General features: G+C 33.7%; 1 protein-coding gene across 2 annotated transcripts in view; it reads right to left on the reverse strand.

Annotated features, from left to right (window-relative positions):
- The window catches only part of Cert1 (ceramide transporter 1), a 110,306-nt gene that overhangs the window by 63,214 nt on the left and 19,116 nt on the right, over window positions 1–27,976 (reverse strand). For both annotated transcript variants that reach the window (XM_076857158.2, XM_076857157.2), the window contains exon 3: window positions 16,645–16,761. In XM_076857158.2, coding sequence (XP_076713273.1) covers window positions 16,645–16,761 — 117 coding nt within the window. The remainder of the gene's footprint in view (window positions 1–16,644; window positions 16,762–27,976) is intronic.

Here is a 27,976-nt window from a genome sequence, read left to right on the forward strand (position 1 = left end):
TTTTGTATATAGTGTGAAGCAAGGTCCAACTTCACTCTTTTGAATGTGCACATCCAGTTTTCCTAGCACTATTTGTTGAAAAGTCTATCCTTTTTCCTGTTAAATGGTCTTGGAATCCTTGACCCAAATAATTTGATTATACACTGTAGATTTTATTTCTGGGCTTTCTTATTTCACTATCCTGGTCCACATATGTATCTATTACAGTATCAAACTGTTTTGGTTACTGTGACTTTGTAGTAAGTTTGAAAACCAGAAGTTTAAGTCTTCAACCATTGATCTTTTTCAAGACTTTTTGGCTATTTGGAGTTCAGATTACACATGAATTTTACAATAGGGTGTTCTGTTTCTGCAAAAAAGTCATTAGAAATTTGACTGGCAATGCATTGAACATGCAGATCACTTTGAACAGCCTAGACATTAACAATATTATAATAATTTTTTATACTATTTTAAATTGAACTGACTTTGCATCCTGCGATTTTGCGAGATTCACTTGTTAATTCTAACAAGTGTGTAGGTGTGTGTGTGTGTGTGTGTGTGTGTGCGCGTGTGTAGGACTTCATGGTTTTCTATTTATAAAATATTTATAAACAGAGAGATTTTACTCTTTTAAAATTTCCAATGTAGATGTCTTTCATATTTATTGTCTTACCTAATTTTCTGGCTAGAACTGTCAGTATTATGATAAAATAGAACTGGTGAAAAGTGGTATACCTTAAACTTGGAAAATGTCTAATCTTTCACCACTGAGTATAATGCTCATTATAGGTTTCTCTATTTCTCTCTCTCACACACACAAATGTCAGGGAAGTTTCCTTCTGTTACTAGACTATTCAATGTTTGCATCATAAAAGGATGCTGAATTTTGTCAAATGTCTTTTCTGCATCTATTGGTGATCGTGCATTTCCCCCTCTCTTCATTCTGTTAACATAGTGTATTATCATATTGACTGATTTTTCATATGAGGAACTATTCTTGTTTTCCAGGAATAAGCCCCACTTGATCAGGTGAATAATCCTTTTGATACACTGCTAAATTTGGTTTGCTAGTATTCAGTGAAGAATTTTTACATCACTGTGTACTTAAGAAATATTGATCTGCAGTTTTTTGTGGTATTTTTGGATTTGGTATCAGAGTAATGCTGATCTCATAGAGTGAGACAGTGTTATCCAATTCAATTCTGGGGAAAAGTTTGAGAAGGATTGGTGTTAATTTTAAATATTTGGTAGAATTTGCCTATGAAGCCATCAGGTTCAAGGATTTTCTTTGTTGGGAGATTTTAACTAACTGATTCAATCTCCTTACTAGTTATAAGTCTGTTCAGATTGATTGATTGATTGATTGAGATTTATAATATAAATCTTATATTTCTATGAATTTTTCCACTGCATCTACTTTATCTAATTTGTTAATTTTTTACATTACTCTCTTATAAACCTTTTTATTTTCTTTTTCTTTTAAGAGGGGGGGGGGAGAGAGAGAGAGAGAGAGAGAGAGAGAGAGAGAATATGAATTTTTAATATTTATTTTTAGTTTTCGGCGGACACAACATCTTTATTTGTATGTGGTGCTGAGGATCGAACCCAGGCTGCACGCATGCTACGCGAGTGTGCTACCGCTTGAGCCACATCTCCAGCCCTAAACCTTTTTATTTTCATTTAATCAGTAGTAATATAATGTACTCACTGACATTTCTCCTGTTTATAATTTTAGTGTTCTCCATTTCTTCTTATTTCTTCTAGCTAAACGTTTCTCAATTTTGTATCTTTTCAAAGAACCAACTTTTGTTTTCAATAATTTTTTCTATTTTCTATTCTCTATTTTACTGATCTTCTGCTAGATTTGGGTTTAGGTTGTTTCCTCAAATTGTAAAGTTAGGATGTTGATTTGAAATTTTGGTTTTCAAGCATTTATGCCTATAAATTTGCCACTGGGCACTAATTTTGTGCAACATTTCAGTCTTACTTTCACTTTCAGTTGTTTCTAAGCATTTCCTAATTTCCTTAGAGATGTATTCTTTAATCCATTGATTATTAAAAAAATGTGTTTAATTTCCACACTAAACTGTGAAGTTTCCAGTTTTACTTCAAGTTATTGGTTTCAGTTGTGGTCAGAAAAGATACTTTGTATGACAACTTAATCTATTGAGATTAATTTGTACTCTAACACATGATCTACTCTAGGGAGTGTCTCATGTATACTTGAGAAGAATTTGCAAGCTATTGTTCAGTGTATGTGTATTAGATATAATTGTGCCTCTAAGCATTAACTAATACATCTTTTAAATATGCATTAGTTTTTTACACTGAAAACAAAACATGGATTTACAAACTAGTTATAATACTACCAGCTTTTTGATTATTATTTGTTTTTGGAAAAAACATAGTGGTCTTTTAAATCATATAGAAAACAAAAAGTAGAATTACAAACTATTGTTTCAATGCTATTAATTTGTATGACTGCCCACATACTGACTTACCTTTACTGAGATCTTTATTTCTTCATGTGACTTTTGGTTACCATCTCATTAGTTTACATTTTACCTTGCAGGACTCTCATAGGCATTTCTTTCAATGCAGGTCAACTGGTAAACAATTCCTGCTTTTATTTATTTGCAAACATCTCAATTTCAAAGAACAGTTTTGCCAAATACAGGATTCTCGTTGACAGCCTCTTCCTTTTAGCACTTAGAATACACCAGCCTCCATAGTTTCTGATGAGAAATCTGCTAAAAATCTTAGTGAGGATCACTTGTATGCGATGAGTTGCTTCTTTCCAGTTACTTTCAGGATTCTTTGACTTTTGAAAATTTGACTATGTCTTAGGGTAGAGGCTCAGTTGGTAGAGTACTTGCCTTGCATGTACAGGCCCTGGGCTGAAGCTCCACCAACACGCACAAAATACACATATGCACACACAAAATATGTCTTAGTTTATATCTCTGGGTTTAAATTATATGGAGTCCACTGAACATTTTAGATATTGGCATTTGTGTCTTTCATCAAATTTGGGGAGTTTCAGCCATTATTCCTTTAAATATTCATTTTTGCCCCTCTATCCTTCTCTTTGGCTTCCAGAACTCACACGATGTGTATGCTGGTCTGCTTGAAGGTGTCCCAGAGCTCCCACAGGTCTGTTTCCTTTTCTTTCTTTCTTTTTTTATTTTTTATTTATATATGACAGCAAAATGCTTCTTATTACACATATAGAGTACGATTTTTCAAATCTCTGGTTGTATACACAGTATATTCACATCAATTTGTGTCTTCATACATATTCTTTGGATAATAATGATCATCACATTCCACCATCATTTCTAACCCCATGCCCCCTCCCTTCCCCTCCAACCCCTCTGACCTATTTAGAGTTGGTTTATTCCTCCCATGCTCCCTCTCCTTACCCCTCTATGAATCAGTCTCCTTACATCAAAGAAAACATTTGGCACTTGGTTTTTTGGGACTGGCGAACTTCACTTAGCATTATGTTCTCTAACTCCAACATTTGCCTGCATATGCCATGATTTTATTCTTTTATTGCTGAGTAATATTCCATTGTATATATATACCACATTTTTTTAATCCATTTATCTACTGAAGGGCATCTAGGTTGGTTCCACAGTTTAGCTAGTGTGAATTGTGCTGCTATAAACATTGATGTGGCTGTGTCCCTCTACTGTGCTGTTTTTAAGTTCTTTGGGTATAGACAGAGGAGAGGAATAGCTGGGTCAAATGGTGGTTCCGTTCCCAGATTTCCAAGAAATCTCCATAGTGATTTCCATATTGGCTGCACCAATTTGCAGTCCCACCAGCAGTGTATGAGTATACCTCTTCCCCTACATCCTCACCAACACTTGTTATTTGTCTTCATAATAGCTGCCATACTGACTGGAATGAGATGAAATCTTAAGAGTGGTTTTGATTTGCATTTTTCTAATTGCTAGTGATGATGAACATTTTTTCATATATTTGTTGATTGATTGTATACCATCTTTTGAGAAGTGTCTGTTCAGGTCCTTGGCCCATTTATTGACTAGGTTATTTGTTTTTTGGGTGTTTAACTTTTTGAGTTCTTTATATACCCTAAGATTAGTGCTGTATCTGATGTGCGAGGTGTAAAGATCTGCTCCCAAGATGTAGGTTCTCTATTCACCTCACAGATTGTTTCTTTTGCTGAGAAGAAACTTTTTAGTTTGAATCCATCCCATTTATTGATTCTTGCTTTTAATTCTTGCACCAAAGGAGTCTTGTTAAGAAAACTGGGGCCTAATCCCACATGATGGAGATTAGGGCCTACCTTTTCTTCTATTAGATGCAGGGTCTCTAGTTTTATTCCTAAGTCCTTGATCCATTTTGAGTTGAGTTTTGTGCATGGTGAGAGACGGGGGTTTAATTTCATTTTGTTGCATATGGATTTCCAGGTTTTTCCAGCACCATTTGTTGAAGAGGCTATCTTTTCTTCAATGCATGTTTTTGGTACCTTTGTCTAATATAAGATAATTGTAATTTTGTGGGTTAGTCTGTATGTCCACTATTCTATACCATTGGTTTATCAGTCTGTTCCCTTTTCTTCAACCTCTTTTCATTCTGTTACTCAGAAAAATTTCCATTGTCATATATTCAACTTCACTGATTCCATTTGCTCAAATCTGCCTTTGAATTCCTTTAGTGAATTTTTCATTTCAGTTATTGTAATTTTCTGCTCAACTATTTCTTTCTTCTTTCTTTTTAGATTTTCTCTCTTTTTAATTTTTTTTATTATAGATGGACACAATACCTTTATTGTATTTGTTTATATTTCTATGGTTCCAGGGATCGAACCCAGTGCTTCATACATGCTAGGCAAGCACTCTACCACTGATCCATAACCCTAGCCCTAGGTTTTCTCTTACTTGATATTTCTGTTTTCTTCAGATTCTCCTTTTTAAATTATTTTAAACATCATTATGGTAGTTGATTAGCCATCAGATCTTTTTTAGGGGCAGTTTCTATTGATTACGTTTTTTATTTGAAAGGGTCAAACTTTCCTGTTTCTTTGTATAAACTATGTTTTTTGGTTTGCTTGTTGTTTTTTTTTTTGTTGTTGTTCTTGTTGTTTTTGAAAACTGGGAACCCTTAAATCTAATAGTGTGGCAAGTCTGGAAACTGGATTCTCCCCTTTCCCCAGGGTTTACTGTTTTTATAACTGTATTTGTGTGTTTTATTGTTATAGGAGGTTTCTGTGCCAAAAATCAGCCCAAGGTGTAAAGGTGAAAGGTATTCTTAGGTCTTTTCTGAACTTGTGCCTTTCCCTATACATGCAGTCACTTTCTAATTTCTCCCAGTTTTAAAAAAAGTATCTTAAACTTAAATGTTGGTCCTCAAAATGGGAAAAAAAAATAAAAATGAAGGAAAAAGAATATACTGGCCTTTTAAATACCCTGAAAACCACTTTGGCTGGAAGGAAAGGATCTTGCCATAACAAGGGGGAAGGAGGCAAAACAACAATGGTTGCTCAAGTCTTTGTCTAGGACTCTGTGATTATAAGAGCAGCAATCAGAGTTTGGAGAACAGATCCAGATATTTGGAAGACAGGGTTCTTTGTGCCCACCCTGGCTCCCACAGGCTGCAGTACAGGTTGCTCACGGAACATGGTCATCTGCTTGCCATGGGGATGGAGCTGAAATTAACCAAAATCATCAGCAATTTACCATTTAAATGCTACCATTCTCCTGAAGTTACAAGCCTTCAATAGCCTCCAAAGTTACAAAATAGTTACATCAGATAGATTCTGCCACTTTTCCAGGTGGAGAGACAGACTCTTGATTCTTTCTCCCCTGCCAGCTTCTCTAAATCTTTTCTCCACCTATAATGTTTTTTTGGGGGGAAATGTACACAGAGAAAGAAAATATAGCAAAATAAAGAGTAACTGTTGGGTTATAAGACTGAGGGTAGTTTTTGTATTTTTCCCCTTTTAATGAAAACTATTACTTTTAAAAAACAAGGGAGGCCATGTGTAGTGGCATGCCTTTAATCCCAGTGGCTCTGGAGCTGAGGCAGGAGGCTCATGAGTTCAAAACCAGCCCCAGTGATTTAGGAAGATCCTAAGCAACTCAGTGAGACCCTGTTTGGAAAAAAAATTAAAAAGGGGGACGTGGCTCAGTGGTTAAGTGCCCCTGGGTTTAATTCCCAATACATCCCCCACCAAAAAAAAAAAAAAAAAAAAAAAAAATCAAAACAAAACAAAACAAAAAAAAAGCACCCAAGGATGGGAGAAGCCAATAAAATGTATATAAGAAAACTATTGTTAAGAATGATTTTAAAATACTTGATAAGAATTGTCTGATCTATAAATTCAAGCAATGAAATTGAAGAGACCATCAAAAGCCTACCAAGAAAGAAAAGGCCAGACGGATTCTCAGCCAAGTTACAACAGACCTTTAAAGAATAACTAACACCAATATTCCTCAAATTATTCCATGAAGTAGAAAGGAGGGAACCCTTCCAAACTCATCCTATGAAGCTAGTATCATCCTGATTCCAAAACCAGACAAGACACATCAAGGACAGAAAATTTCAAACCAACATCATTTGCATAATAGATGCAAAAATTCTTAATAAAATACTGGCAAATTGTATATAGAACATATTAAAAAGATAGTGCATCATGATCAAGTGGGATTCATCCCAGGGAAGCAAGTTTGGTTCAACACACGGAAATTAATAAACATAATTCATCACCATCAACAGACTTAAAGACAAGAATCACACCATTATCTCAACAGATGCAGAAAAAGCATTTGACAAAATACAGCATCCATTCATGCTCAAAACACTAAAAAAACTAGGGATAGAAGAAACATACCTCAACATTGTAAAAGCTAAATATACTAAACCTGAGGCCAACATTTTTCTAAATGGAGAAAATTGAAAGCATTCCCTCTAAAAACTGGAACAAAAAAGAGATGCCCTCTTTCACCACTTCTATTCAACATAGTCCTAGAAACTCTAGACAGAAACAAAAAAAATTAAAGGGATAAAAATAGGAAAAGAAGAACTCAAGCTATCCCTTTTTGCTGACAACATGATTCTATACTTAGAAGACCCAAAAAACTCCACTAGAAAACTTCTAGAACTTATAAATGAATTCAGCAAAGTAGTAGGATATACAATTAACACCCATAAATCAATTGCATTCCTATTCATCAGTGATGAATCCACCTAAAGAGAAATTAGGAAAACTACCCCATTCACAATAGCCTCAAAAATAAATAAAATATTTGGGACTCAATCTAACAAAAGAGGTGAAAGACCTCTACAATGAAAACTACAGAACCCTGAAGAAAGAAGTTGAAAGAGGGTGGTGTATTCACCAGATTGGACAGGGCAAAGTGTGGAAAAGGAAGGAGAGATGGAAATGGGAAAGACAGTAGAATGAATTTGACATAACTTACCTATGGTTCATATATAAATGCACAACAGTGTAAACTCTATATATCATGTACAACCACAAAAATGGGAATTTATACTCCATGTATATATGTCAAAATACATTCTACTGTCAAGTATAACTAAAAAAAGCAAATAAAAAATTTTTAAAAATTGTCTGACCTAACTGTACAGGTAAGTTTTTTTTTCTTTTTTAAATAGGGTTGACTAATGATTTAGTTTTTGTTTAAGAATTTTTTTTTTTTTTTTTGTAGATGGACACAATACCTTTATTTTGTTTTATTTTTATGTGGTGCCAGGGATTGAACCTAGTGCCTCATGCATGCTAGGGAAGCGCTCTACCACTGAGCCACAACCCTGGCCCTAATAATTTAGTTTTCAACTATGCAACCATTAAAAAAAGGAGGATATTACAATGTTACTACTCACTGATCAATGTTCCCATAATCCATTAAATTTCATTTGCATGTAAAATGGGAATAACACCATTGGAAGGCTTCTTCTGTGAAAATTAAAAAACACTTTGCAATATCTAATTATTCCTTCTATCATCAACAGATCAGAGAGGTACTACTGAAAATACAAAGGATTAAAAGTGAATACTAATATAAGTATCCCTATCACTGACCTCATCTTGTCTGTTAAGTACATGAAATTCCTATGTGACTGAAAAACAAGACTAATTTTCAAATACAATAACATTAACCTGTAGGACATTCATTTAATACCTATTCCTATTGTCCCTATCCCAATGTTATTTTTCACACTTCAATATCAAACAAAGAATATCTGCCAGGCAATAAAGACAATATAAACAAAATAAAATTATTTGCTAAAAAGAATTATTTTATGAAGAGTAGTTTTTAAGTTCCTGATTTTTAAATAAACATTTTCTCCTAGCTAATGTCCAATATACTCAGTAAGTAAAATTAGAAAAACAGTTTCTTCTGCTGTCAATGTGTAAGTCATCCCATCCACCATTTCTTTCCACATAAAAAATACAAAAAAGCAGAATCCCATCGGTCGCAATGGCTGTCAGAAATCTTCCTTCCTGATAACTGCAAAACTAGTAAATCTATACTAAATTATAAAATACATTTCTAGGACATTACACTTGTGTAACTGCCAACCCTATTCTTTCCTTTATGCAGATAATTACAGAATTAGCTATAACTGGATAGGATGGCCAATGCATAATTACCTGGTATGAAAAAGAAATTAAGTTGTTGTTTTTTTTTTTTTTTTAAACTTTGAGAAATTCCAAGAGATCCAGGAAGGGTTGAAGCTGAACAGAAACTAAGAGATAGGGAAAAGGTCATGAGAAACTAAGGAAACAAGAACCAAAGATAGAATAAGAGAGCAAAATTTATGAATAAACAGGAACACGACAGATAAAAGACATAAGAAGATGAAAATAACCTACACTACCTAGCTGGGGGCAGGTGATTAGACAGTAATTGTGTTTTGTTAACAATATGACCACACAAAAATGAAGTATACAACAGGAACGTTTTCCGCAAGAAGGCATTCTAAACTTTCTTGGTTTGGGGTAATTTTATCATTGTTCTTGGAACAGACTGTTGCCTTTTCTCTGTAACCTCAAGGGTTTAGTCAAAATTATGATATCAACATTTGTGGGATCTTCAAATTTTCAATATTCATTTGATCTTAGTACACAGCTAAGTTCAATTTTAGTAAGCACTGCCAATTTTTTTCCCCCAAAGTATTTGCTCAACTGCCATTAGCAATGTATGTGATGCTCCACATCCTCACCAACACCTGGTTTTAAGCTTTCCCTCCCTCCCTCCCTCCCTTCCTTCCTTCCTTCCTTAAGCTATTCAGTGGATGTACAGTGGTAGAGTTCACCGAGGTTTAAATTTGCACTACAGGTATAACCAATGGTATGACATATTTGCATATGTTTATTAACTATTTGGATCTATGAGTTCAAATATTTTAGCTCCCTCCACCATCTGAACCTGTGCTAGGAACTGAACCCAGGGCTCTGTAAAACGCAAGGCAAGTGCTTTACTGAGTGGCACTTGCCTAACTCTGGCCTACTTCCCCCCTTCCCTTAAATAAGTTTTTTGAACTCATTATACTGATTTCTGAGAAATTCCGTGGCAAGATGTAGAATCTTGTCACGTTATATTTCTTCAACTAGTTATACAATATATATTAGTTAGCAATTTCAATACTGTCTTTCCTTACTGTTCAATATAAAATATTTCCAAATCTTTTTTGCCAACTTGATAAAAGATAATCCTTTCTACACAGAAGAATGCAGCTGAAAACTCCACAAATTACTGATCATTGTTCCTTCTAAGATGATGTACTTTATTAAGCATATGGGTAAAAGAAGTTCAAATTGTAGACGTTGGTTCAGATGAATCCATCTTTCAAAAAAATTGCAAGCAACAACTGATAAATATAAATTTAAAAAAATAAAGTTCCTTTACAAGCCCTTGAGAGTTGTATTATTTTTATTCTAGAACACGACAAATATTAAAGAGGCTGGGCACCTTGTTTTCCTCCTTGATTTCATCAACCTCAGCAGAGCTGATAGTGTGAAAACAGCCTAAATTTAGTTGTTTTAAAAAAGAAAAAAATCTTTGACTAACAAAATGACATGGATTGCTACATGCAATTTAGTGATTAATTCCCACTATTAAAAACTAATCCAATTTCTGATCTTAAAGAGCAAAACATTCAGTGGTAAAATGAGGTTTCTTTGTACTTAGGTCAGTTGTGATTCTATATAGTAATTTTTCCACAACTTATCTGAGAAAATGGTAGGGTTCTAACTATTCTGGCAGCTACTATATTTGCCCTTTCCTCAAAATTTAAAACTCTTAAAGGGGAATTAAAATAGATTTTAACTTCTTTCTTCCACCATTATCGTACGATGCAAATAGGTAAGTGGGTAAGTTTTAATACACTAATGAAATTATTCATTATAATTTTAAAAAATTTATATTTGCATTTTCCTCCAGTACTTGCGGGGAGGCAATTAAAAGCAGGGAATCATACATGCTAGGCAAGTGCAATGCCACTTAGCTACAGCTACAGCCCTTTTTATTTTGGTTTTGATACAAGGTCTCATTAACTTGCCCAGGATGGGCTAGAAATTGAAATCTTTCTCCCTTAGCCTCCTAAATAGCTGAGATTATAGGTATGTGCTATTGAACTGAGCTTTATATTTGCATTCTAAAGCTTTGGCAAATTAAATAGATTTGAATTTTAATGTAAGTTTATATGGTAATAATTTATAATGCAGACAAATATAGAAGGATCCATATAGTGGTTAAAATTTTTTCTAATATTATAGTTGATTAAAATTGGCACACAAAAAGATGATATGACTTAACATGACCTTGATATTTAAAAACTGCTAAGTGCCAATAGGTAGTTCTGCTATCTAGCTCCTTTGACCCCTGGCCTTGGTTCTGGGGAACAAATATTTATCTATTTTAAAAGTTTCCTAAGACAATGTCAAATTTTAAGACAAAAGAAGTTCAAGGTGCCGAGAACAAGTTGCTCCTAAAATTAGAAAAATTGTAGCAAAGTGAAACTGATCCAGAGATAGCATGGGGAAAACTTTTCTTTATGGCAAATAGCCAACACTATTTTTTTCTTTTTTATTTGCAGTTTAGGAATTAAACCTCTATCACTGAGATATATAGTCCCAGTGACATGTTTATGTTTTTTATTTTTTTGGTACTGGGGATTGAACTCAGGGGCAGTCAACCAGCCCAATTTTACTGAGTTGCTTAGCACTTTGCTGTTTTGCTGAGGCAAATCCTCCTGCCTCAGCCTCCCGAACTACCGGGATTACATGTGGGCATCACTGTGCCCAGCACAGTGACAAAGTTTTAAAAAGTCTTGGTATCATTTAGGAGTCTTGAGTATCATAAAAATGGTTTAATCCATGGAAATTGTTTGCCAAAGGAAGATTTTTTTTCCCACACTTTTCAAGTAAATGTATAAACTCCTTTTCAAAAACTGTTTTCCACATAATTTCCTCAGACTGAGAATAAATCTTTCTTTTGAAGGTATTCAGTGATGCTTCACACATAAATCAGGTTTTCACAAATGAACAGAAACAAATCCACAAATATTATATTGAGAAAAAAGAGTCTGTAGTTTCCCACTACAGAAAATCAGTATCTGTAAAAATTTACTACTTGGAATCTTCCTCCCTAATTATTTACTTTGCTATAGTTACTCATGACCTGGATAATTTTCACAATGTGGAGAAAATCTCTGAATAGCCCATGATTACCAAAATTTGGGGATCTGCTAAGGTTGCTCCCATGTGAAAATAAAGAAATATCTTGATTACCATAAACTATGTCTGAGCCCAAAAACTTGACTTTTTCAAGAGGATTCCTAAATATACTAGTGCCAGGAAAGCCTACGTGTTTGGTTTTATGGGGAGTTGGGGTGGGAGAGTGCATTTCTTTCATAAAAAACAGAAACTTCAAATCAACATAATATATACTCTAATTATAAAAAAATTCTAGGAATGATCTTAAATTTCTTTTAATAATATAAATCTATACATGATTTATAACATTTTGTTGATTAGAAACCAGTGAGAAAATGTACAGATACGCCCTTTGATAATCTTTATTAGAAAAATGAGCATTTAAGCAAAAAAAAAACAAAACCCAACCATCTTTAACATTAATATAGATTTTACTTTATAAAGAATTTTTACAAATACCATCTCATTTGAATGGTAATATGGGAGATTACCAATAATGGGAGATGATGAAGAGATTTTAAAAAACCAAAATAAAATCCCATCTTCAGAAATAATTTATTTAGTGTTGTCTCAGGATAATTAAATGCAGAATATTAATGTATATTACTTGAAAAAGTCAGCACATAATTCCATAATAAAACTACAACATTCTTATATATATATATATATATATATATATATATATATATATATATATATATATAAGAATATATATATATATATATACACACACACACACACACACACACACACACACACTTTTCTATGTATTAAATTGAAAAAGAGTCTCTGAATTTAAACTTTGGGAATACCTTTCTCCTGTAGGGGCTACTCTTTAATGTCATACTAAATTATGCAATTTCTAATATATGGAGAAAATATGAAATAGAGAATTATCTAAGACTTTTCTTATAGTGAACAAGTCATTCTGGAAGAGTATAAATCCATAATATATTTGTCAGTAAACATTTGAAAGAACAGAAAATCCTCCAAATTTCCCCATAAAATGTTTTAAAATACTGTATATTATTTCAACTGCAAATTTTATGTGACCAGTGCTTTGCTGATTCCTAATTAATTATATTATGTCTAAGCCTTTAAAAGGAGCTTGTAGTCTAACATAACACCATAGATAAGAAAAATATATGAATGTTGTGATAAGAAGTCCATGATTTAAGTTAACAAAATATATTTCACATAAATACATTTTTATATGATGGAAGATGCACTTGGTCAAAAGCCCTGGTTGGATAAACCTAGTGTGAATACCAGTTCCTTTACTAACTAGTTTGGACAAATTACTTAGCCTTTCTGGGCCTCAAAAACAATCTATAAAAATAGGATAATAATGCTCATAAATGTGTGGATAAAATGTGTGGATTGGGTTATTTTGCTTGTTTGTTTTTCTTTGGGGATGGTAACATATGGCATATTGTGACCTTTCTTCCTATAGTTCACCTTTTAAGGTCACACAGGTAGTACATAGTAATTCCAGGATCATCCTATCACGCATACATTCATCACCAAAAATGTTAGCCAATATTACCACCATCACCATTATTATCATACCACCATTATTACTGAACATGTTCTGAAGATAGAACTTCTGTTTTGTGTTTATGCGTGTATGTAGGTGGCGGGCAGGGAGCAAGTGAGATGTATCAATACATAAGAGTTTATTATAAAATAAGCAGAAAGGCCTCTTGGAAGGATGGAACAGAAACCTTCAAACCCTTCTTCTAACATTTTTTTTTCTGTTGCATGGGAGAATTTTTTAATTTTATTTTTTCATATTCATAAACACTTTTAAAATTTATTAAAAATATATTTTAAGGTAAAGCCTCAAACAGCTTTAAAAATGAAAAGGATTCAAGAAATAAGATTATTTCACTATGACAGAAAGTGTGGTATCCTGAGATGTCAGTCTGGAAATAAATGGAAGCAAAGTCTAGCCTTCATTCTCAAGGCAGAGTCTGAAGGAGGGCTCAGAAGATGACAGAAACCTTGAATATAGCAAATAGAGGTTTCAATCTCTTGGATTTTCAAAAATTACTAAAACCTGCATGGAAACTCTAAGAAAAAAAAATGGGGGAAAAAAAGAAAGGAAGAAAAAACAATTCTGAAGGCCTACCCAATACCATCAGAACAAAAAAAAAAAAAAAAAAAAAGATAGGTCTACTGTTCCAAATGTTCTGTCTAGCCATCCTAAGGGCAGCCAGTATACTGGAGATGCTAATTACAAATAGAACAGAATAAGCTGAAATATGGGAACCCAGGCTAATTGTGAAGTACAACTCTTGGTTTATTATGATTGGGCTATTTTGCTTATTTGTTTTTGTTTGGGGATGGTAACATATGGCATATTGTGACCTTTCTCCTACAGCTAGTACGCAGTAATTCCAGGATTCAAATCCATATTTGCCAGACTCCAGAATCTAATAGTGAAGCACTAACCAATACAACATTACTCTGTCTTTTGACAGTCCATGAGCAGAAAGAGGAATTCATACTTATCTTTTATATATAGGTAAGAGACAGATGATACACTAAGAGGTGATTTACGGGAAGTGTTTTCTAACAACTGTTAGAAAAGAGAATTAACACAAAATCAAATCCTAAAACACCATGAACTAAGGACAGTATAGTCTCAAGCAAGGTACTTAATTTTAATCTAAACCAATTTCCTCTTCTGTAAAACCATACTTTCCATACTTTTCAGGATGCCAGAGAGCAAATAAAACTCATAGTACACTTATCCTATCATCATCACACCTTAACATTTTGATATTAATATTGAAGATTAAGACAACAATGGATGCTTAAATGGTAAAATTACTAAATTTAGGCTCAAAACTCAATATTACTAAATGATACTAAAGAATGAATCAAGAAACATCTCTCCCTATCCCTAGGTATTAAGGAAAAAATAAGAAAACTTTGCTGATATATATCTGGTGATAGCATTGGAAATCTCTCTCTCCTATGTTAGTTGAATATTATTTTCAGAGTTTATATTTTACTAAAAATTCACTGATGTGCTGCTTTGTTGGCACGTATCACTTATTTTACTTTTGTGCATTAAATAATTATTAATAATTACTTTGTCTATGAATCAATGATCTCTAGAAATAAGAAAGGGAAAGTCTGTGCAATATATTTGCAACCATGCAATTGAATCCTTCTTCCAGGAAATTAAAATTCACCAAAAATGTATAATCTTAACTTAAAACCCATTGTTCTAAGAAAGACCCAAAGATTTATCTAACCAATTTTCAATGAGGCAAAAAAATCAACAATATATGAAAGAAATATATGCTTCATGCATTCATCTTTACTCAAAAGAGAAGATAAAAATCGGAATTTCTGTTGAACTTTACTGAGGAAGGTAAGCAAAATAAAAATGATTTAATTAAAACACACACAAAAAAAACTAGTCCTAAATCTAAATCAACTGATTAAGCCTTCAAAAGGTCATCTCATTAAAGATACAGAAATGAATTCTACTTAATAACATCTTTAATCACCAGTAAAAGGACTGGCTCTGATTAAATATATGAAAATAGTCCACTCTCCTCTTTATATGTACATTTAGCTACTCTCACTTAATGTAAAACACTTATTCCAGAAACAACATGGTATAATTTATTGAATTTAGTTTGACTTCAACACCCTCGCTCTTTCCACCATGCCATAAATAGGGATATATAGTCACTTTGGTAAATAACATTATATGTCATTTAGTCCTTACTGTAACTTTAGGCAGAAATACCACCCTTAACAGCTTAGAATACACACGAAGAGGTTAGTTAATTCCATGCCCAATGTCACAAGTGGCAGAAGCTCTTATGTTTCAATCCAGGTCAGCCTGGCTCCAAATCACTGAGATTCTGGAATTCTGAGTTAATTATCTCTTTTAAATAATATAAAAATGGTTCTCATTTTTCCATGTTTATTCTCTTTTCTGTAGTAATATTATCAAGATAATTAAGACTTAAAAAACATTTTAAATCAATATAGTACTCAACCTAAAAAAAAAAAAAGAGAGAAATTCATCATAGTCAAGTTTTCTTTATGTTGAGGAAGACTCATAATAAATCAATAAAGAAAACAAATGATCAATATCAAGAAGATGTGCATATGGCATTTTAGACCAGACGGGTTTTCCTCGTTTTGTAGTACATATGTGCTATGACTGATAAAAATAACCAAAACAGGTGTTTCAACTAGAAGTCTGTGAAACCCATAGGAGCAAGTACAGACAAGAATGTGAACAGGCATAAAGTTCTCTTAAGTCACACTTAAGAATGGCATGGTGATTTTAGAACTTTACTTATATCTTGTTTTATTGTATTACTGAATTAGCTAATAAGGCAGATTTATTAATATCAATGTGTTTGTTTCTTTAGTCTGCTTACCATTTACTAATAGCAATAGTCAAAGATTAGTTTTAAATTATAATAATGTGGCTTACATAATTATATCAAAAACTTTTTGTATGATTATCATTAAATAGCTTTGTATTTATAAAGATTAAATAATTTTCAAATGTTTGCATTAAGAACCTACCCAAATGGTTTAATGTGACTTAAAAAATTAACATTAAAGCTTTTACATATTAGGGTTTTACAATCTAATGTTATTTCAAAAATCCTTTTTCCTTAGATCATTTAAAAAGGTATTTATTATAAAGCCAATCCCAACATAAAAATTAAGGTATGCTTAGTGAAACAGGATATATTTTGTTTCAATCAACAATGAAAAATATTCACTCTAACAAAGACCTTAGTGTAAATCAAAATTAGAAATGAAATTATTTCAAAAATTTACATCTGTACTATTTCAGTCTTTATAGCTCATATAATGCTCAATTTTTAAATAATATCAAGGTTGCTTTAAAGACGTTATCACCAGGATTAATCCTCCATGAACAATAAATACAGAGCTCTTACCTTGTGCTGTTCTATGGCATCTATCCACTGCTGTCTATGATCTGGGTCCTGAGCACGAAGATACCAGACACTATCATTTACACTAATATCAAATCGACATTCATCAAAATCATGAGGCTGTGGAGAAAACGAAGAAAATGAAAAGCAAAGCTAGCTATATTCTTAAAAGTACTATATCCTATAGCAAAAACATAAGTATCCTCATTCTGTGCTGTTGGGAGACTTGTTATTCATTAATTTTTTTTCTCAAATAACTCCTTTAAAGATGTTTCAGATAACAAAAAACATGTCATAGTTACCAAGTCCAAGTTTCATTCACTATTCCTACAAATGACTTGACACATAAACCATCAACAACTATTTTAAAAACAAAATTAACATTGTTCATCAAATACTTCAAGTTAGCTTAATTAATTAGATTAATTAGCTTAATTAGTCCAAAAGCAAAATTTTTGAAAGGGACAAAGGTAAGTTTCAGAAAGACATTTACTATCTTTTTCCTTACTCTATTATTCAAAAGTAAATTCCCATTAGGAATAACTTTATTTTATTAAATATTATAAAATTTAACAAAACAAGATAAAATAGTTTTAATACTTCTCCCATAATATCTAAAATTAAATGCTAGGCTTTTATATGTCTTTGACAGTGAAGCCAGGAAAGCTTCCAAAGAAGAGCAAAAATAAAATGAACATTTACAAGACCTATGTGAGAAAGCCAGAGGAAACTCTCTGCACCACTGTAGAAGGATCCAGTGAAAATGCCAACTTTTGATTCTGTGCTCTAGACTCTTCATATGAATATGTAAAATGAATGTTTTATAATCTTATTTTTTCCCCAATAAATGAATTAAATGAATTAAAATATGACATGATTACACCACATTTAGCACCCTCTTCTACTAGGTAGAGTGGAATCAATTTCCTTTCCTGTGAGCAATCTTATCCATAAAGGGAAGAGAATCCTCTCTGTTCAGGGTAATAACAAACTTATTGGTTGAATAAAATCTACAAAGTTGTACCTCCGGGGATTATTGTTTACTCTTTTCCTCCTTTAACAACATCAACCTTTCATTTCTTTATCAATTTATTTAGCAAAAACAATAAAACTCCGAAATGTTCTTTAGCCTATGAAGTAATTTCTCTTTTAAGACAAAAAAAAAAAAAAAAAAAAAAAAAAAAATCATGGTTCTGATTGGCTAAACACACAAATTAAACACTGTCTGAGTTACTATGTGCTGGGCCTCACAGTGCTACAGTGGAAGGAAAATATACTACAAAGAAGTAAAAGGGGAAAAAAAAGAAATAAAAGAGAAAAACAAGATAATGCATACCCTATTTCAGTATGTACAAATAAGACATGTAAAATGTATGTTTTATATTCTTGTTTAACATTCATAAAGAAAATAATGGCTATAAATTTAACTGTATGCTATACATTCACATATTTGAATGATGGTGCCTAGTTACTGAGAACAACTTCTTAGAGGAAATGCAATATAATACTATATTAAGAACAAAGTAAAAAAATTAAAAATAATGAGTCTATTTTTTTATTTTAAAATTTTTAATGAATTAATTTTTTTTTGCAGTGCTGGGATCTAATCCAGAGCCTCAAATACATTAGGAAAGCTCTTCACCTCAGTCTATTGTTGTAAGTTAACACAGAGGTTTTTAAACTTTCACTCCATGATCTTTCTTGTTATATTTCCATCCCCCTATTTCTCAAAATGTTTTTGTGTTGTGTTCAATATCCTCATTTAATAATTAGAAAAATAAAAGTTCATAATTTACTAATTTCAGCAAAAACTTTTCTATACACACAAAGAACCAATTTTATCATCAATTTGCAAAATAGATACATAAAAGATATGCACCATTTATCAAAATATATAAAAAGTTTGTGAAAAAAGAAGTTGTAAATTTAATAAGAGAAATAGTCTATAGGTGAAGAAAATGACAGATTTGGTCTTACCAAATGTGCAAAATTTGTGTTTAAGAGAATAAACTGAAACATGTTCAAGAGAATAAATTAAAGATGATAACAATTATGTACAGTATATAATATTTGGTAAGATAATAAATGACTAGTATAACATAAATAGATAACATAAGGTATGTTACCAGTTGAAGCATTTACCATACTATATTTCTTATTTTTGGGGGTATTTCAACTACTTACTAAAACAAAATTTATTGTAAAAAAGATATGTCACTATTATACTACCAGTAGTTTATTGCATCAGAGGCCACACTAAGTGACCTATACCATTCAAGGTTTGTGTAAGTACACTCAAGGATATTTATACAATTAACAAAGTACCTAATTACACATTTCTCAAAAAGTGTCACATTAAGCAATATTTGGCTACAAGGAGTAGACAAGAAAGGAAAAGCAAATATCTTAAATGGTGCTTTCAAAGATGAGAATGCAACAAATTTAGCAGAAAAATATACTACAACCTGGAAGAACAGATCTAAAAAGATCAATACAGAGACATTCTGTGAATAAAATAAAGGAAATGCTAGTCATTATTTCTCAATCATTTTATATGATTCCCACAGATCCTCCCTCCTCCAAGAAATAGTATAGAATAAGATTTTGTCTGTCAGTTTTTTTTAAAACCACAAACCACTGTAATATCTAAGGTTTCATTCCCCTAATAACCAAGGTGTCACTACCACTGAGAATACATGCTACAGAAGACAGTCATCTACAATAGGTGGGTCTCATGTTATCTCATGTCAGCATTCACTGTTAAAGATAAAAAATATTCCAAAAGGTGAAATGAATATATGGTTCTTACATCCACTATCTATCAATAACCTTATAGGAACAAAAGAAGCATAAATACACAAGTAAAAATACAAAGTTGGGCTGGGGATGTGGCTCAAGCGGTAGCGCGCTCGCCTGGCATGCGTGCAGCCCTGATTCGATCCTCAGCACCACATACAAACAAAGATGTTGTGTCTGCCGAAAACTAAAAAATAAATATTAAAAAATTCTCTCTCTCTCTCTCTTAAAAAAAAATACAAAGTAATGGAATGTAGTAATTGACTTGGTAGGTTTGAGAAAGCTGAAAATTAAATATCTATAAGAGAAAAGAACACAAAAGAACGAAGTCAATTTGTATGCAATGCTGGAGAAGGGAGGGAACCTAGCCCTAAGGGTGAAGACATGGGTGAGGCTGAAAATAAAACTGATTGAGCCATTCAAAGATGCAAGTAGGTACCTGAAATCCCACATGCCCATTCCAAGCATTGATGATTGCCTAAAGTCTGTGCAGTAACCAGAAGCTCCACTCTCCAACCCCTTGCAATATGAAATCATTTCTACACAGCATAGGGTGGGCTCTTTAAAGAGAGCAGTGAAGGAGATAATGCAAAGCCTTCATAGTAAAAATAACTTCTTGACTCCCAGAAGGCTAGGACCCATACTTGCTCCTTCTAAACCCTTCTGTAAGAAGAATCAATCATCTATGGGAAAACTAATAAAAAAAAAAAAGCGGGGGTGGGGGGGGTGTGAGGGGGTTGGGGGGGTATGAGGGGGTTGGGGGGAGTGTGGGGGTAGGTGGGCATGAGTTAATGAGATTTGAAGATTTCTTTCCCAAGCACTTTATGACCATAAAAGTTTTAAACTGTGAAGAAAAATTTACCTTTCAGAACTAGAAGATGTGCTTCACCAGAACAATAGAGTAACCAAAAGAAAAAGAAGCAAAAAGATCTAGGAAAAGAATGCAACAAAGGGATTTCTCAGGAAGACAATAAGAAAAAACACCAGCAGCAGAATTATGTAGAAAGCCCCAAAATCTAGATTAGAACAGTATGACAAAAAACATTACAAGAGATTTTTTTAGTTTGGGGGTGGGGGGTAGAATGGAAAGACTAATTAACCATTGAATTATCTGCTGTTACTATCTCTTTTTTTTTCATTCATTTTAAGCATATTTTTTTCACCTCAATGAACCTAATTATAATATTTGCTTTAAAATCCTTATCATATAATTCTTAATGTGTTTCATCTTGAGCTTGATATTTGTTCAGGGATTTTCCTTTGAGACTATAGCAATTTCCTGGCTTATTATTATATTGAATAATTTGGGGCTAATATTGGGCATTATAAATGTTAAACTGTGAACTCTGGATTCTGTTATATTACTCTGAAAAAAAATGCTGGTTTTGTTTTGCTAGCAATTAACTTGCTTCGAATCAAATTGTCAAGTTCCATTACATGTTTACTACTTTCAATCTGGCCATCTCACATAATTGCTGCCCTTGAGTCAGGTAGATTTGGACAAAGTTTTAAACTCAGAATTTGGGGTTCCTCTTCCCTAGCTCTCCCCTTTTTTGAGGTTCCCTAGCTCATTTTCCAACAGTCTTGGTTGTACCAGGTAACTTTCCCAGGTTCAGTTAGTTAGAAAAAGATAGTTAGTTGGGTTTTTTTTTTTTTTTTTTATCTTGTTTTTTAGCAGCACTGGGGACTGAACTCTGTGGGGGTCAGGGGGTGCTTTACCACTGAGCTATAGCCTCAGTTCTTTTGCTTTTTCATTTTGAGGCAGGGTCTTGCTAAGTTGCCGAGATTAGTTCAAACTTGTGATCCTCCTGCCTCTCAGCTTTCGAACTCACTGGGATTATAGGCATGCACAACTACATCCAATTTTGCTGCTTTTTTTTTTGTTTGAGATTTGACTTTAATTATCTCCCGTTTTCAAATATACTGCTAAAAACTAATGAAGGTCAAACACTTATAATTATCTAAGTTTAGCACCTAACTCTTACTCACAAAGTACTAAAATTTCTATGAACAAGACTGTTAAATAAAACCTATTAGATTCAGACAACATGAATCAGTGTTCTAAATCACAATCGACAGAAACTGACTCTTGTTCACTTGAGAAATTTATTTAAAAAGTATCAGGCAGTTTTCATTGCTAAGAAATCTGAAGAACTGAAATTAGAAAATGGAAAGGAGCCAGGAGAGATTAGGTGACAAAACCCCACCCACAGGTATCATTTATATGGATAGAGCTGCTTCCCCTTCTGGACAAATGAAGTCACTACTGGCACTGCTTCTAATAGAAAGTAGATGCTGCTGTGCCAGCACTATCAGAATAAAAACTTTTTGTTCTCGGTTTCTTTGTTCTAGAATCAAAGTAAAGTTGGAGAGGGAAATAAGGAGGGAAGGAAGAGAAAACAGCAGAACAGCAGTATAAATGGCTAATGTGCATGCTCATATGCTAAGAGGATTTTACCATATATAAGAATGGTGGGATGGGAGAGGAAGTTAAGTATCTGTCTTTCATAGGTTGTATAAGGGAGACCTTCTATTCATATAGTAGGGAATTCTCAAAAGCAAGGGAATTTTAGTGAAAATTACCATTATTGTCTTTGATCAGCCTTTCTATACTATTTTGTGCTATTGAAATCTATGTTCTGCAAACTGTCTTTCTCCTTTGTTAGGTTCTGCCAATATGGGGCACTAGATGGAGATCAGAAGCCAGGAAGACATAACTTTTGATTTTCTGTTTGCATACTTTTTAAAATCAGCATGTGCATACTTTTTAAAATCAGCAAAAATCCTTAGCCCTGACAGCAGCCATTATGTCCACTCTCCAAACTCTTTTACAACTCTATATACTATCTTCATCTAGCTATTTCAGAGGGTCACTTTTTTTGGGGGGGAGGGGCAGGTGTTTCAAATACTGTAATGTGTGAAATTAACATCAAATAGGAATTCCACAAATTTAATAGAAAAAATACATTAATCAGCTGAATATTAGATAAATGTCAAACTATTCTAGAAAGGGGTTGACATCATAACCACACCAGTGGTTAACTGTTCATGTTCCCAAAATTGTATATGTTGGTACGTGGCTTTTTAGATTTGTTTTTGCATATAAACTTTTTATGTAAGGAAGTTTACATTTGTTTTACATTTAAATTAATTATTTTTTAATTTATTGGTTCTTTTAAGTTACGCATGACACTAGAATCCATTTTTACATAATTATACAAACCACGAACTGTATCTTGTTCTAATTAGGATTTTTTTGGGGGGGAGGGTACCAGAGATTGTACTCAGGGGCCATTATCTCCAGCCCTTTTTTATATTTTATTTAGATACACGGTTTCACTGAGTTGCTTAGGGCCTCGCTAATTTGCTTGGGCTAGCTTTGAACTTGTGATCCTCTCCTGCCTCAGCTTCCCAAGCTGCTGGGATTACAGGTGTGTGCCACTGCGCCCAGCTAGGCACCCATTCTTATGGATGTACACGATGATGGGATTCACAATGCCACTTTTTACATATGTGAGGTAAGCTCTACAATATTTCCCTTCCAGATTACTGAAACAGTCTGAGATGCAGTTGCAGAAGGCATTTCCTCTATAGCTCTGCTAGTAACAGTAAAAGATTAATGACAAGTGCCCTCCTCTATCTGAGCCTCAGTTCCTCGGTACTTCTGGGTTCTAGAAGTACTCACTGGCAAGGCAGTTCTTTCAACTCAGAGGATTAAGTCTCATTTCAGGAGGCTTCTGAGAAAAAGGAAAAAGGGCTTGCTCTCAATCTTGTCATGATAGCTTGGTTAAATAAAATGGCAATGAAATTGCCTGGCAGCACAACATACAGCTTGATCAAGCAAAAGATTTGTTCACTTAGTACTATGTCATGAAAGTTAGTTAAAAATAAATAATTCTAGACATTTGTCTAATCTTAAGAATACTGAATTTAGCCCCACTATGGTTGAGACATTCCCTCTGATGGACTACATGAGATAATCACCATTGCGCAAGCTAACACAGAGATGTTTCAGAAGGTCAACTGGCTATATAATCAGAACCTACCACAGTCATGAATCTTGGGAAAGTCCCCATTATTCAGGGAATGAAAACACTGCTTTGCAAATACAGAAACTAGATCTTGTCAGTGTCCCACATAGACAGGGAGACTAAGTCTAAACAATCATCCTGTTAAGAGGTTTAGGTATCTATCAATGAACATATACTGCCAATTTAATAACTTCAGTGAGGAACACCTACCATAATTAGACATTTCAATTTTCTGGTAAATGTGTCCCTTATAAGATTCTACCCAGAAAAACTAAAAAATGATATGAAAGTTTCAGCATGGATTAAAATAAGGAGAGTTAGAAGACTTTGAAATGGCTAGTAACACCAAACATAATGCAATGTTTTTCTTACTTTCCTTTAAAATGAGAATCTGTTCACTACTTTAATTTTAAAATGTATGTATACGCTGACATATACACGCAATATAATAATATACCACTAATAATATTCCACTGGGCACAGTGGTATACAACTCTAATCTTAGTGACTTAGAAGCTGAGGCAGGATGATTGAAGTTTGAGGGCAGACTTGGAAACTCAGAGAGACACAGTCTCAAAAAATAAAAAGTATTGGGGATGTGGCTCAAAGAGGTAAAATGCCCCTGGGTTCAACCCCAAGTCCAAACACACACACACACACACACACACACGATTAGAGAGATAAAAACTAAGTCAATAGGGAAGGAAATAAAAGCCCTACTAGAGTATTTTTCCCCTTCAATTCATAGCCACTCTCCGCTAATGGCTCCTGAGATATTTCACAACATGGTGAGAAACAACAGTTTTACACTCTTTGAAAATTATGCTGTCCTTAGGTTGGCTTTTCCTGAACTTGCTTAACATTTTTTTTTTAAATTTGATATTGATATTCTGTTTAGGAACTTAACCACCAGCTGATTTTCTTTTACCAATTACCAATTTTCAATTGAGCCTTTCCTGGAATAGTTGGTGTATACCCATATACAGAACTCTTCTATTACTTGTTAATTTTCTAGCCTATCCAGATCCAAGGATGGTAATCCTCATTATGTGAAATTAGGCCCCAACTTCCTTAATAAGACTCCTATAACGGAAGAATTAAAACCAAGAATCAATAAATGGGATGGACTCAACTAAAAAGTTTCTTCTCAGCAGAAGAAACAATCTGTGAGGTGAACAGACAGCCTACATCCTGGGAACAAGTTTTTACCCCTCACACATCAGATAGAGCACTAATCTCTAGGGTATATAAAGAATTCAAAAAGCTTAAAAAAAAAAAAAAAAGGCAATCAACAAATGGGCCAAGGACCTAAACAGACACTTCTCAGAAGAGAATATGCAATTAACCAACAAATATACGAAAAAATGTTCACATCTCTAGCAATTAGAGAAATGCAAATCAAAACCACTCTAAGCTTTCATCTCACTCTAGTCAGAATGGCAGCTATTATGAAGACAAACAACAATAAGTATTGGCGAGGATGTGGGGAAAAAGGAACACTCATACATTGCTGGTGGGACTGCAAATTGGTGTAGCCAATATGGAAAGCAGTATGGAGATTCCTTGGAAAATTGGGAACGGAACCACCATTTGATCCAGCTATCCCTTTCCCTGGTTTATACCCAAAAGACTTAAAAACAGCATACTATAGGGACACAGCCACATCAGTGTTTACAGCAGCACAATTCACAATAGCTAAACTGTGGAGCCCTTCAGTGGATGAATGGATAAAAAAAAGGGGGGGGCATATATATACACAATGGAATTTTACTCAGCAATAAAAGAGAATAAAATCATGATATTTGCAGGTAAATAGATGGCGTTGGAGAAGATAATAGTAAGTGGAAGTCAGACAATCCCCAAAAAACAAATGCCGAGTGTTTTCTCTGATATAAGTAGGCTGACTCATAGTGGGGTAGGGACGGGGAGAGCAGGGGAGGAATAGATGAATTCTAGATAGGGCAGAGGGGTGGGAGGGAAAGAGAGGGGGCAGGGGATTAGCAAGGATGGTGGAATGTGATACACATCATTAATCAAAGTACAAGTATGAAGACACGAATTGGTGTTAACATACTTTATACACAACCAGAGATATGAAAAATTGTGCTGTATACGTGTAATAAGAATTGTAATGCATTCCGCTGTCATTTTTTTTTTAAATCAATAAAAGAAAAAAAAAGATCCAAGGATGGTATATGGTCTCTTGTGATCTTTGGCAAGTTATTTAAGTTTCAATTCCTAATCTATTAAAGTGGGGGTAATAATAATAATTCTTTTTCAGGATTGTCCAGAGTATTAAGTGTAATGCAACATTTTGTAGGTGGAAATGTGGAAAGCATTTTGAATGACATATGACAAAGCAAAAGCACTCAACACTGAGTGTGTGACAGCATAACTATAATTACTTCGAAGGGAAAATACAAACAGGCTTTTTAAAAAATCAAATTCAACTTGAAATAGTAAAGCCTCTAAAGTGTCTACTTAATTCCATCTACACGGATGATCTAAATGTATAACCTGAAAACACAAATATAGGAGGAAAAATGAAATGTTTTTTAGATAATCTATTAGTATAAAGTATTTAAAGTTGTCTGTATATTAAATGGTAAGTTAAATACTTCTTACTTCCAATTTTTGATATGGGGCTTCAGATAATAGTACCCCAACTCTGCTGAAATTTAAGAAGAACTCTTGACATTGTTTTCTTCATTGTTATTTATCATTACCTCTTATATATAGCATACATAACAAAACAATTGTTAAAAGGAAAATGAGGGTGGGGATGTGGCTCAGTGGCAAGTGCTAGCCATACATGAGTCCCTGGGTTTAATTCCCCAGCACCACCCCGCCCCAAAATAAAAGAAAGAAAGAAAAAAGAAAAAATCAAATCACATTAGTCTCTGTTCAAAACCCTCAAAACCTTGCAAAGCAGTATGCCTCTTCCAACCTACCTCATAGCCTTTATAATTTGCTCTTTTCTCCTCTTGGAACACTTTCCTATAAATTCATCCATTGCTTACTTAGCCTGTTACTTCCTTAAGATCTTTTCCCCACCCTTATTTTTGTTCTTTTTTTTAGTTGTACATAACAGAAGAATGTATTTTGGCAGATTATACATACATAGAGTATGATTTATTCTCTTTTGGATCCCACTCTTGTGGTTGTACATGATGTGGAGTTATCCTGGTTGTGTATTCAACTACAAGGCTAGGAAAGTTATGACTAATTAACTCTACTGTCCTTCTTCCTTAAGGTCTTGATTTAAGTGAACTCTTTCCTTTGTCATCATATCTAAAATTTCAAGCTCTACCTCTATTATCAACTCTTCACCCATATACCCTTTCTGTGCAGTTCAGTTACAAGCAAAGGTAGTAAGTTTTTAGGTGATCAAAATGATAGCCTTTTTAGTATACCAAACCTATAAAGATTAGAATACTGAAATTTATCTATTGATCAGGGCACTTCCTTCCCTAAACAACAGTAGAGATGATGAAAATTATTTTGTCCCTTTTTGCATATGTAATAGCTTTCCTTAGAGGCACAACTGATTCCTTGTCCAGTGCTATTATGGAGAAACTGTACATCATATCCAAAAGACAGCCCACTCTTAATTTCTAAAAATTTGAATGCTAGCTGGTAAATGTTGAAGGAGTTTGCAGAGTTGGCAAATAACCATTTTGCAACCATTATAGAAAAGTCTGGATAGGTAAATGGTTGCTGAATCAAAAAGAGAAAAGCTTGATGAGAAATAGGATTTTTACATGGTCTTATAAATCTTATCACAGAGCTTACTTTCTAGTTCTAAGGATAAACAGTAAACATACAGCAGAAAATCTGGATGATCCCTTGACCCTCTGACAGGTGCCTGAAATTAAAGGCATAAGTGAGAAGCAGATACCATCTGTGTCTCTGACATAATACCCTGAGGACACTATATCACATTAGTAGTATTCTGTCAAGGATATATAATCTAAATAGAATCATAAAGCACCAGCAAACTCTAAACGAATATTAGATAAGTGGACTGTACTTTTTTTCAAAAAAAAATCAATGTTATCCTAGAAAAAGAAGCTAAGGCATTGCTCCAAATGAAAAAAAACTGAAGAGACATAACAACTAAATGCAATAAACATTCTGGACTGAATTTTGTAATAAGGGGGAAAAATATGCTGTAAAGAACACTGTTGGGCTGGGAACAGTGGAGCACAACTGTAATAACAGTGATGAGGGAAGAGGGCTGGGGGCTGTTGCTGAATGCTAAAGAGAACCCTGGGTTACACACACACACACACACACACACACACACATGACACTGCTGGAACTACTGATGAAAGTGGAATATAGACTGCAGGTTAGAAAAAGATATTACATAAAAATTTCTGAGGGACTGGGGTTGTGGCTCAGTGGTAGAGTACTCGCCTAGCATGTGCGAGGCCCTGGGTTTGATCCTCAGTACCTCATAAAAATAAATAAATACAATAAAGGTATTGTGTCAACTACAACTAAAA

This window comes from Callospermophilus lateralis, chromosome 5 (genome assembly GCF_048772815.1).
Source record: "Callospermophilus lateralis isolate mCalLat2 chromosome 5, mCalLat2.hap1, whole genome shotgun sequence".
Lineage (NCBI taxonomy): Eukaryota > Metazoa > Chordata > Mammalia > Rodentia > Sciuridae > Callospermophilus > Callospermophilus lateralis.